The sequence below is a fragment of the Carcharodon carcharias genome, chromosome 13 (assembly GCF_017639515.1).
Source record: "Carcharodon carcharias isolate sCarCar2 chromosome 13, sCarCar2.pri, whole genome shotgun sequence".
NCBI lineage: Eukaryota > Metazoa > Chordata > Chondrichthyes > Lamniformes > Lamnidae > Carcharodon > Carcharodon carcharias.
In genome coordinates, this window is record NC_054479.1 from 131431811 (window position 1) to 131444378 (window position 12568).

Genomic DNA, 12568 nt, shown 5'->3' on the forward strand with positions numbered 1-12568 from the left:
CAAGCAGTCATAGGTGGAGATAACCAAAAGCTGTCACAGACAGAAGAACAAAGAGGTGTTGAAGGTGGTGATATTATCTAGAGGAATGTGCTAATTAAGAGTAGAAGACAGGACAGATAAGGTACAGATAGCTCTAGTGGGGATGGGGAAATACTTTGCTTTTATCATTGAAAGGAGCTGGAACAGAAGTAATGGGCTGAATGGCCCGCTCTTTTGCTATAAGATTTCAAGATTTGAAAAGGCAAATGTGTGCAGATTTATGGTTTGGCTCCTGGCCTTTTGTCAATTCATCTGTACGGTGGTGTCTGGTCAGGACCCACGTCCTTTTTTTAAACTCTTCCTTTTTATTGTAATTCCTCCTCACAGGAAATAACATGCACCCTGATAAATTGAGCGCTTGTGCTTCCAGTTTCCATAGCTAATGGCTGTAACTGCCCCTCCTTGTCTACAAACACTGTTTCTGTTGGTGTGACTAATCAAAATTGGGACCAGTACTGACACGCGAGGAGCATGTGTTCTTTGAATGGATAAGTGATGTCCCGCGTATCTCTGAGCACATGAGGTGAGACAGGATATATTGGCGCACACTGGCACTTCATGCTGGCATGGCCTTGGGCACAGGTTGGGGCACTGAGAAGCACTTTGTTTAAAATTGGCAGGGCGAGCTGGTAAACGAGACAGAGAGCTTGGCAGCTTTGTTATTCTGCTGTCTGTGTCACACCTCCCGCCAGCCCATTCAATGTGTCTGCTGGAGGAGGAGAGTGGGGAGGTGCAGAGTTGAAATCTGTGCAGGAATTTGCTCCTGGTGGAAATGACTGTGATATGGAAAGTGAGAGAGAGATTTTATTTAATAGCAACTGTGACTGTGCACATTCCATCTTCCTTAGCACTTGCACAGTACAGGGTTAACAACTGTTACAAACACCAGTAGTAACACGTGTGGGCCACTTATCCACCTGGGTCACTTGGCTCCAGATCTTATTATACCCTTGTTCCAAACATGAACAAAGGAACTGAATTCCAGAGGGGAAGCGAGAGTGACTGCTTTAATAAGGTAGCATTTGACCGAGTCGGGCATCAAGGCATCAATAGGGATCGGGAGAAAACTCTCCATTGGTTGGAGTTATACCTAACACAGAGGAAGATGGTTGTGGCTATTGGAGATCAATCATTTCAAGCCCCAGGAAAGAGCAGCAGGCATTCCTCAGGGTAGTGACCTAGGCCCAACCACCTTCAGCCGCTTCATCAATGACCTTCCTTCCATCATAAGGTCAGAAGTGGGGATTTTTGCTGATAATTGCACAGTATTCAGTAGCATTTGCAACTCCTCAGATACTGACGAAGTCTGTGCCTGCATGCAGCAATATCTGAACAATATTCCGGTTTGGGCTGACAAGTGGCAAGTCACATTCATGCCACACAAGTGCCAGGCAATGACCATCTCCAACAAGAGAGAATCTCACCATCTTCCCTTGCCATTCAACGGCATTACCATTACTGAATCCCACACGATCAGAATCGATCGGAAACTTAACTGGACCTGTCATATAAACGCTGTGTTATAAAACTGGTAATATTGTGGCAAGTAACTCTCCTGATTCCCCAAAGACTGTCCACCATCCCCGAGGCACAAAGAAGTGTGATGGAGTACTCCCCAGTTGTCTAGATGAGTGTGGCTTCAATAACACCTAAGAAGCTCTATGCCATCCAGAACAAAGCAGCCGGCTTGATCGGCACCCCATCCACCACCTACAACATTGGTTCCCTCCGCCACTGGCACACTGTCAGTGTAATGTACTGTTTACAGGATGTACTCCGCCAAACAGGACCTCCCAAACCTGCGACCTGCAGCAGCTAGAATAGCGAGAGCAGCAGGAAACATAATTACCCCTCCCCCAAGCTGCAGACCATCCCGACCTGAGCTTATATCAACCATTCCATCACCATCAAAGATCTGGAATTCCCTACCTAACAGCGCTGTGGGAGTCAGGACCTTCACCACATGGGTTGCTATGGATCAAGAAGGAGGCCCACCACCATCTACTCAGGGGTTACTCAGGATGGCCTAGAGTTGGCCTTACAAGTGACGCCCATAACCCAAGAATGAATTTAAATAAACATCGCTGTGTTTTCCCCTCTTGTAATTTCTCCCTTAATACTCCATTTGTTTTGTGTCTCTTTAGGTTCTATATTGTGTGAATCCAGATAACGAGAACAGCCCTGAAATTTCCACCAAGACGCTGAACTGTGATACTATCACCCAGGTCAAGGAGAAGATTCTAGACGCTATCTTCAAGAATTTACCGTGCTCTCACAGACCGAAAGCTGCCGACATGGACTTGGGTAAGGATCGCCACTGAGGACAACAGCCTTCAACACCGCCCAGTGCCTAGCGTGTGATTGGGTGACCGCATTTGAGTGATGTTACTGTATTAGCCGTTGCTTCAGAACAAGGCTCACCAGGACCTGAGTCAAGATTGTCCCAGATTCGTTTCACACTTGACTTACTATTGTTACTATCACCCCACCACCCCCTTATATGAAATAAAAGGACAGGTCACGGAGTTAATGGCAGGCAAGATATTCCTAAGTTTGCCACAGCTCTCTTACCTGTATGACCCATCTATATCGGTTTCCCATGTTGGGATAATTAGGCATGGACTCTCCATGGAGCAGATTTTGTGGATAATTGGTCTTTTCTAGTGCCAGATTTCGTCATTTAAATAAAAACTCAGTTTAGCAATAAAAGCCCAAGTATTTCCCACAAAATCCAATTGCTTCACGTCCATTTGAGCAGGAGAACGCAGTGCCCTATCAGTGCTGCACTGAAGTGTCAGCCAAGATACTATACTCCAGTCTCTGGAGTGGAACTTGAAGCCTCTGACTCAAAGGCAAGAGGACAACCCACTGAGCCACAGCTGGCACCATTTTGTGCATATGCTCTTGGAAACCAAATTATCAGAGCAAAGATTGGAAAAAAGAAATATATATATATATATATATAAAACAACAGCCCAGTTAATAAAAACACTGCAACTTTCCAGTGGATATTTAAAGAAACTGGAAGACATTATGAGCTGGAACATTCACAAACTGCGTTAGACACTTGAAACATGCTTTTTAATTCGAAGTATCTTAACTCGGGAGCTGCAGAAGGGCTCAGCTGATAAACACATTGCCTTGTGTGGAGGGGTACTGCACACCCCAGCTTTGATCCTTGCTCCGATTTGCCTTGACCAGTCTCAGTGCAGGTGACAGCCTCAGTGATCCTCGGGTAGTAAGGAGACAAAGTCAGCCGGACTTCCCACTCTTTCTGTGTGTCGGTGCTGGGTGGGAATGGATTGGGCTCAGCCCTTCCATTCAAGCAACAGGGAGTGGCTGAGGCGAACAATAAAGATGCATTTAAAGGGAAGCTAGACAAGCACATGAAGGGGGAAGGAAATAATTGGTTAAGGTAGTAGATTGAGAATATTGTGAGCAATTTTGGGCCCCGTATCTCAGGAAGGATGTGCTGGCCCTGGAGAGGGTCCAGAGGAGGTTCATGAGAACGATCCCAGAAATGAAAGGCTTAACATATGAGGAACGTTTGAGGACTCTGGGTCTATACTCGATGGAATTTAGAAGGATGAGGGGGGATCTGATTGAAACTTACAGAATACTGAAAGGCCTGGATAGAGTGGATGTGGGGAAGATGTTTCCATTAGTAGGAGACTAGGACCCGAGGGCACAGCCTCAGAGTAAAGGGAAGACCTTTTAGAACAGAGATGAGGAGAAACTTCTTTAGCCAGAGAGTGGTGAATCTATGGAATTCATTGCCACAGAAGGCTGTGGAGGTCAGGTCATTGAGTGTATTTAAGACCAAAATAGATAGTTCTTGATTGGTAAGGGGATCAAAGGTTACAGGGAGAAGGCGGGAGAATGGGGTTGAGAAACTTATCAGCCATGATTGAATGGTGGAGCAGACTCGAGGGGCCAAATGGCCTAATTTCTGCTCCTATGTCTTATGGTCTTATGGTCTAGATTTAGATGAGAAAAGATGGGAGGAGACTCGAGTGGAGCATAAACACCAGCATGGACTGGCCAGGCTGAATGGCCTGTTTCTGTGCTGTCCATCCCAGGTAATCCAAAGTAAAGAGCTCGCATTTACCTCGGCTGGTTTAACACAGTAAAATATTTCAACGTGTTTCGCAGGGAACGTTACCCAAACGCATGGGCCTGAATCTTACGCTAGTCCGGTGCGAGCAGTTGGCAGGCCTGGAAGCAGACGCAAAATGGGCCCCTGCCCGCGATTTTGTGCTGGCTGGCCAATTAACCGCCAACCGGCGTGGAGCGCGCCCGGAGAGAGCCGCCGGTGGGAGCGGGATAGAGAGCCGGGCGCCGATGTCACCACGGGCACGAGCGAGCGCTTCCACTGAGCTCCCCTGAAGGCAGACGGCCGCCTCAGGGAGCTGCTTGCAAGAAATGCCCCTGCCGCACAATCAAGCATCTGAAAGCAGGCCTCATTTAAAAAAAAAAGCAGTCCCCAGACATTTCTTCTAATTTTCAATCCTGATGGAGATTTCATCCCGCCCTTGGATGAGGGTTTCATCAAAAATGTAAGCCCCGCCTGGCCGATTGGCCCATCCACTAACCATAAGGTGGGAGGGGCCATGAAAACTCGCATACATTTGGGCTGTTAATGAGCTCAGTTGCCCCCTTAATTGTCGGCGGGCGTTTTTCTGACTTCTGCGCGCGCCCCAGCAGAATATTACGTGAGTGCACAAGGACGTCAGGATGCTCGCCCGTACGGGCTTAAAATTCTGGCCGTAGAGTGACATTCAGACAGGCAAACTGAAGCCTAGTCCAAGAGTTAGGTTTCGAGGAGTGTCTCAAAGGAGGAAAGTGAGGTAGAGATCAGCAGAGGTTCAGAGAGCGGATTCCAGAGCTCACGACCAAGGCGCTTGAAGGCATAGCCGCCAATAGGTGAAGCGATTAAAACTGGGGATGCGCCCGAGGCCAGAGTTGGAGGGACACGGATACCTCGGGAGGTTTTAAGGCTGGAAGGAGGCTATATAGGTTGTGGCTGTGGTGGGATTTGAAAACAAAGTTGAAAACATAGTCAAATAGTTTGCCAGTTGTCAAGATCTGGACTGAATTATGGAGAATGGTCATTAGGGTGAGATACGGGGTAACTGTGGATCCACGGCACAGCTTAAGTTACTGCTTGCATGGTGGTGATGAGAAGGCAGGTGGTGAAGATGGAACAAGGGAGAAAACTAAGTCAAACCTCACACCGAGAAAAAGACTGTACCAGCTGCTGGTTTTGTCTAACCTGCATGCTAGTGGAAATAAATAATACATCTTGCATGACCTCTAAAGGAAAACACAAGAAGGTTAACCTTCTGTTCAGAGTTGATGAAACCATTTATAGGCAGCTTTTCAGCTGAAAGAGATTTCCTCCTTATCTTTGCGTAGTTGTGACTTCCTCCTCCATTGAATAAAGCGCTTGTTTTCTTTAGATAATGAAGCCCCATTGATCCGTGATGTGAGGCAGAATAGACTTGTGATTTCATTGACTTTTTCTCAATCTCTCTCTTTCTTTTTTAAAATTTTTTCTCTGCCCTTTCTGCTCCATCCCGGTTAACTTCCACCCACCAGAGTGGCGACAGGGAAGGATGGCCAGGGTGATTCTGCAGGACGAGGATGTCACTACGAAGATAGAGAATGACTGGAAGAGGCTGAATACACTAGCACATTATCAGGTGAGGTGGAGGGACATGGCTTTTCTAGATCAGCTGTCAATCACCCCTTTTGAGAGCGAAAGAGAAAGGAGAATTGGATGTGTCAGGCTAGTTGCCTGTCTGGTGCGAATTGCAGATTCCTTCCTCTGATAGAAATGTCCTTTCTTCATTAATGTGCAAATAATTTGGGAGATAAGCCATCAACTGCTAAATTAGGGATTTGACTTTGGACCACATTGGTGTTAAATTAAATGTCACAGTGTTGACTGTCAGCGTGGAGGTGGGAAGGGAAAACAGATTAGAAATTGATTGGATCGGAGATGAGATAATGAAGACAGGAGTTAATTCTTTCATTGGAGAGGGCAAGTTATCCTTGACAAATCCTGTCAAAATCTCCAAGGTTGTTAGCACTCTGGTAGTACAGGGGACTCCTATATTGAAAATGATAGATTTTAGTTCTCTGTCAATGATTTTAATGCTTGTCTCTCTCTCTTTCTCTTTCTCTCTTTTTCTCTCTCTCTCTCTTTTTCTTTCTCTCTCTCTCTCTCTCTTTCTTTCTCTCTCTCTCTATGTATATATATTATGTGTGTAATTCTTTGTGTTGCAGCAGTTCGACAAATAAAGAACGAATAGCTTGATGGCCATGTTGACGTAGCTTTCAATCAGGATATAATCCATTTAAATAAAGAGAAGTCACTTGAATTCAGGTGTAAAAGGTCGATATGAATGATGTTGATTACTTCTGCTAGGAGTGAGTGTATTGACCGAGCAATGTGACATGGTGACAGGCTGAAGTCCATGTTCATGGTGACACTCTCCTGAAACCTGACCATTTTATTTTACCCTTTGGATCGATACATTGGTTGGTTCAGTGGGCTTATCATGCTGCCCCGGTATCCTGTTTTAAAATCAGACTCGACAAATGGGAGTCATATCTTTCACTTCAGTGCGTGAAGCACTTGGGCCGTGCCAACCCAGTGCTAAAACTTTCTGTGATTTGGCAGACAGGTTGTAATTCAGATGATAGGTAAAGGCATGCTGTTGCAGTGGGAGGACATAGAGCTTCACTTTCCATTTAGTCTGTGGAGTGCTTAACATGAAAGTTCTTTGTGAAAACACTGGATGTCACAAGTAGAACAGTAACATTCTCCAAAAGTCATGCCCTCACCTTAATGAGTACAAATGCTGAGATAAAAATGTGATCCAACCATTGAGCCAAAAGCAAGGTCATCGAAACATCATCACCTCCAAGTTTCACTTCACACCACACACCATCCCGACTTTGGTATGTTCCTTCATCATCATTGGGTTAAAATCCTGGAGATCTCTACCTCACACTGTCAGCACAGGAACTGTAATGTTTCAGGAGATGGCACCAGCATCTTCTCAGGATAACCAGGAATAGGCAATAATCATGGACTTATTATGAGAACAAATGAAAAAGATGTAAAGTTGCCTCTTTCCATGGGCCTATGGTCCATGTTGCCCTGTGAACACTCTGACAGAAAATCATTTGAACAGGAAACCAGAGCTGATGCCGTGTTACAACAATTAAATTTAACTATTAAATAACCTGTGGGAACTTATTAAAATCCTCCCTTTTGCAGGATTCAACAGGGATTAAAAATGGATCCAGAGCATGATTTCAATTTAGGTCCTGTGTCTAGGGAGAAGGAAGTGGAGGGAGGACCTCAATGAGGTGAATAAAATACTCAATATTAGTGATGCAGAAAACCCAGAAGGTTATTTCCAAGTGTCATGTCAGAGGGTGGAGATTTAAATTAGAAGAAAGTAAATTTAAAGCAGCCATTAGGAAGAGCTTCTTGACTCAGTGATAAATGTTAGGAACAATCTTTGAGGCAGGTCATAGAAACAAAGAGGGGGCTCAAGATGCTGTTTGATGTGAGGCTCGGAGTTGGGGTAGCCATAACACACTAGAGTTTTGAATCACTTTATCCTGCCCTTGACTGTTCCCAGGTGTTCTTATGAATGAGACCTGAGACCAAGCTGGTTCACTCCAGGCCTCAGGTATCCTGACAGGCAGCTTTCTATATTACGGCCTTAGTAATCGGGGTGAAGTTCACATTTGAGAGGCAGATAGACTGTGAGCTGGCCAGCCATTGGCTCATCAATGATCAGAAATGTTATTTTGTTACAATTGCTCTGTGCTCATCAAGGAAATAAAGTTCTTATTTTGGGAATGTGTTTATGTGGTGTTACTGAAGGTAATTTATTCTGTCTGAGGCCAAAATTTTGCTAGACGGTTATGTGGTGACGAGCATTAATATTCAGGGTGATTTGCCGTGTGGTTATATAATAATGTCCAGACATAAAGATGAATGACACAATCACTGCAAGCTTATCGAGTGACAATCAGTCTTTCACTGGGAAATGGTATGATAGATATTATACTAGCTGGTCTCTTCTGACATAGCTCATGATTGATTTGGAGAACTTGCGGCTTTATGACAATAGGGGTCTTACAATAGTCCCTAATAAATACAGTAAAGAATTCAGAAGAAACCTCTTTAGCCAGAGTGTGGTCAGAATGTGCAACTCACTACCACAAGGAGTAGCTGAGGTAAATAGCGTAGATGCATTTTAGGGAGAGCTAGATGAGTACACACAGGGGAAAGTAATGGAAGGAAATTAGGGTAGGGTTAGATGAAGAGGGGTGAAAGGAGGCTTGTGTAAAAATCGGCACAGACCAGTTGGGTCAAATAGCCTGTTTCTGTAAATTCTACATCAAAGTGTGATATGAGAAGCGTTGTAGGAAATAACTATGACCCAGGCTGTGCACAGTATATGCAAGACTTTCAGTGTAATGCTAGCAAACATTCCATGGTCTTTATTGATGGTTATCGTTTTAGCAATGTTTAACGTAATGAGCCAAAATGACAGGAGGAACTGAGCAATCTAGGCCAGAGCACCGCCAGTGGCTGGAGGAGTGAATAGCAATAAAAAGTAATAGAAGTGTTCATTACCTTGAACACTTGAGGAGTTGCATTACCAATGCCACAAAAGCATAACTTAATTATGGCAACAAACAATATATGTATTATATATACCTGTGTGTGTGTGTTTGTGTGTGTGGAGAGAGAGGAAGATAGTCTTTTCAGGAAGCCAAGTCAGGGCCAATGGTATGAGGCATACGTTCTTCTTGTCTCTGGTTGCCTCCTGTTGTTATGCCAACTAATGTTAAGACAGAACAAACTGCTCAAAGCCTCCTGAATCCTCAACAGTAATCCTTTCTTGGATATCTTGTCCTATCTGTACAAACTACGCGAATCCCTTGATTTGGTCACTGACTGGTAATCACTCCCAGATATGCATTATTTTCTGTGTTCATTAAAAAAAACTAAGTCTTCAAGTTGCTTAATGAGTTTTCCATGTTTTTTGTGTCTCTCCAAAAAAACCCAATTCTCTGCAGGTGACAGATGGCTCTGTGGTTGCCCTGGTGCCCAAACAAACAACTGCGTACAATGCTGCCAATAACTCGACTGTTTCTCGAACCTCAGCCAGTAAATACGGTGAGTTCCATTCCCCACTTTTTCTCATTCACAGGACTCTCTGAAAGGTCCCTTGCACTCCCACCATTTTCCTCTGCAATTTCATTCCATCCTTCTGTTTGCTGGTGTGGCACGGTTAAGCGGTATTATGACAGGATTTGGTGCCATGGTAATTCTGGAGCTGGGACAGCGGAAGTAGGCAGCAGAATGCTGATTAATGCATATAATTACACAGCATTCACAGCCCAGAAACAGGCCATTCTTTCCAACTGGTCCATGCCAGTGTTTATGTGCTACATAAACTTCCTCCCACTCTTCACCTCACCCTATCAACGCAAACTCCTTTCTCTCTCATATACTTATCAAGCTGCCCCTTAAATGCTTTTTCATTTTCTCTCTGATATTCATTGTCCTTTCCTGGAGGCACTGACTGTTGCTAAAGTAATGGTTCTATAGGCATGGGTAGCCTTTCAATACCTTGCTCAAGTGTCCATGTCTGAACCTAGTGACTGTCAGCAGGAGATTTGATTATGAGAGTTTGATAATAAGAATGTGCCCCATTTTGCTCCAGTTATATGTGTACCCAAGTGAAATTTGCAGCAGGAGTAACTAATTAGTAATGTAGAGACACTGGACAGCGATCAGGAGCAGGATTCCCGGACAGCGATCAGGAGCAGGATTCCCGGACAGCGATCAGGAGCAGGATTCCCGGACAGCGATCAGGAGCAGGATTCCCGGACAGCGATCAGGAGCAGGATTCCCGGACAGCGATCAGGAGCAGGATTCCCGGACAGCGATCAGTCCAAATAGTGATCAGGAGCAGAATTCCCAGACAGCGATTGGGAACAAAATTCCTAGCTAAGGATCACGAGCAAGGATCCTGGAGCCAGGTGTCCAAATAAGAATCAGGAGCAGAATTCCCAGATACTGATCAGGAGCAGGAGTTTGGACTGGGATCAGGAGCATGTGCCCTGGATAGTGATCAGGGTCAGGAGTCCTGCATAAGTATCAGGAATGGGGTTCAAATAGAGATCAGGAGCAGGATTCCTGGACTATGATCAGGATCAGGAGTGACTGGATTAAGCTCACCTTTCCTAGAACAAGGATGAGGAGCCCATTAGTGCTGCCCCACCACTGATATGACTGAAGTTGACTTATTCAGCACAGAGCTGGACTAAACTTGGGAGATTCATGGTCCTGGTGGTTTGGTCCATCCACTGCGTGTAGGCCTTAAAGAAAATTTTCCTCCCCTGTCCTTCTGCACCCATTGTGACCAGTTATCCTTACCCAGGAAGAGCTCGAAGCTTTTAAAGACCTCAAACTTCCAGAGATCATGAAAGGCACTACATAAATGCAAGTCTGTCTGTCTTTCTTTCCTACAGAAACCATGATCCGGTACACGGGCAGTCCTGACAGCCTGCGCTCACGCACTCCAATGATCACTCCTGACCTGGAGACTGGAGTCAAGATCTGGCATCTGGTCAAGAACCATGAACATGGAGACCAAAAGGAGGGTGACCGGGGCAGCAAGATGGTGTCGGAGATCTACCTGACCCGACTACTTGCTACAAAGGTAACGATAAGAAAGTTGGGGAGTGGTGTGAATCAGATCCCCTGATCCATGCTTCTTGCTGTGAGCCTCACTGCACAAAATATTCCCGTTCTAGTTAGGAGGCTCTTGCTGGAAAGCCTCACCTTGAGTGACTGTTAGAAGACAATAAGGCCGCTTACAAATCCCCGACTTTAATTGCTCCAACATTGCTGGGAGGCATGCCTTCTAGGCCCTAAGCTGTGGAATTCCCTCCCTAAACCTCTCCACCTCTTTACCTCTTACTCCTCCTTCAGATGCTCCATAAAACCTATCTCCTTTTGTGGCTTGGTGTCACGTTTTGTCCGATTGCGCTCCTGTGAAGTACCTTGAGACACTGAAGGCTCTATATAAATACAAGTTTTTTAAAAATCCGTTCATGAGATGTTGGTGTCGCTGGCTAGGCCAGCACTTATTGGCCAGAGGGCATTTTTAAGAGTCAACCACATTGAGGGCATTTTTAAGAGTCAACCACATTGGGTCTGGAGGCTAGACAAGGTGAGGACAGCTGATTTCCTTCCCTAAAGGGCATTAGTGAACCAGGTGGGTATTTAACAACAATCGGCAATGGTTTCATGGTCATCATTAGTCTTTTAATTCCAGGTATTTATTGAGTTCAAATTCCACCATCAGCCGTGGATTACCCTGGGTCTCTGGTTACCAGTTGAGTGACAATACCACTGCACCACCGCCTCCCCGAGTTGTTGAATTTAGAAGATCAAGCTCTCAGCAGAGAAGCCTGACTGACTGGCAGCCAGTATTGAAAAAGCACAAGTGTACGCCCTGTGATTTTCTTTCCATTAAAGCCTAATTGTGAATTCCTGAGTTGCCGTTAAGTGAAACATTCCCAATAGAAGCAAAGTTTCAAAAATTAATCCCGATTTATGAGCAACCTGTCTCTTAGATAAGGATTCCCAGCAAAAGCTTTTGACTCTGAATTGATTCATTTATTCAACAAAAGAGCTGGAAAATTGCCTTGTTAGGATTGTTGTTAATGGAGTAAGATGCAGACTGAGATGTTTGAGTCTTTCACAGGGCGCCACAGCCCCATGGGAACATGGAGACCGGCTGGAGGAGTGGAGGTGTAAGGATAGTGGGGAGGAATGAGCATTTTTCTGGAGAGGTCAATATTTATGTGGAATTTCCTGGGAGAATAAAGGGAAGATCCGCAAGTCCGCAGCATCTCTTCCAGAAGCGCCTCGATGCTCCTCACGAGGTTTTGGAGTGCGGTCACTGTTGTGCAGACAAACACCTTTGTGAAGTGTTCTCAGTTCCCAGTCATTATTTAATCTGGCCTTCCATGAGATATCCCTAGGTTTTGTGGGCCACCATGTGTTGTAGGCCCAATAGGATCCAATTTAACATTGAACAGACTCACTTCTCACCCAGCTTTCAACTCATCAGTATGGGTTGCAGTGATATTCAGGTGGCACAGGAGACAGGGCAGTGTGCCAACCCACTGCATAATCCACTACTTTACTAATAGGCTGTGTTAGGCAAGGCTGTGAAGGAACCATTGTGGGATTGGACATGAGTGTTGGCAAAAACTAGAACTTCCAGCTCTGACTCTTATAAATAGCTTCCCTGTGTCTGATGATTCAGGGAGCATGGCCATTAACGAAAGGAAAATAATTTATCTGTATAATTCAAAAGTCAGCATCCTTCTGCAATCCTTCTTCTCCTCCTTTCCTTCCCTTTCTCTGTGAACTCGTTGGTCCATGCTTTGAAACAACCAATCAAATGCAGGATTT

At 45.1% G+C, this 12568-nt stretch overlaps 1 protein-coding gene across 3 annotated transcripts in view; it reads left to right on the forward strand.

Annotated features, from left to right (window-relative positions):
* plxna4 (plexin A4) overlaps nt 1-12568 on the forward strand; it is a 701383-nt gene that overhangs the window by 656034 nt on the left and 32781 nt on the right. For all 3 annotated transcript variants that reach the window (XM_041202720.1, XM_041202719.1, XM_041202718.1), the window contains exons 25-28: nt 2184-2343; nt 5638-5741; nt 9151-9250; nt 10612-10802. In XM_041202720.1, the coding sequence (XP_041058654.1) occupies nt 2184-2343; nt 5638-5741; nt 9151-9250; nt 10612-10802 (555 nt within the window). The remainder of the gene's footprint in view (nt 1-2183; nt 2344-5637; nt 5742-9150; nt 9251-10611; nt 10803-12568) is intronic.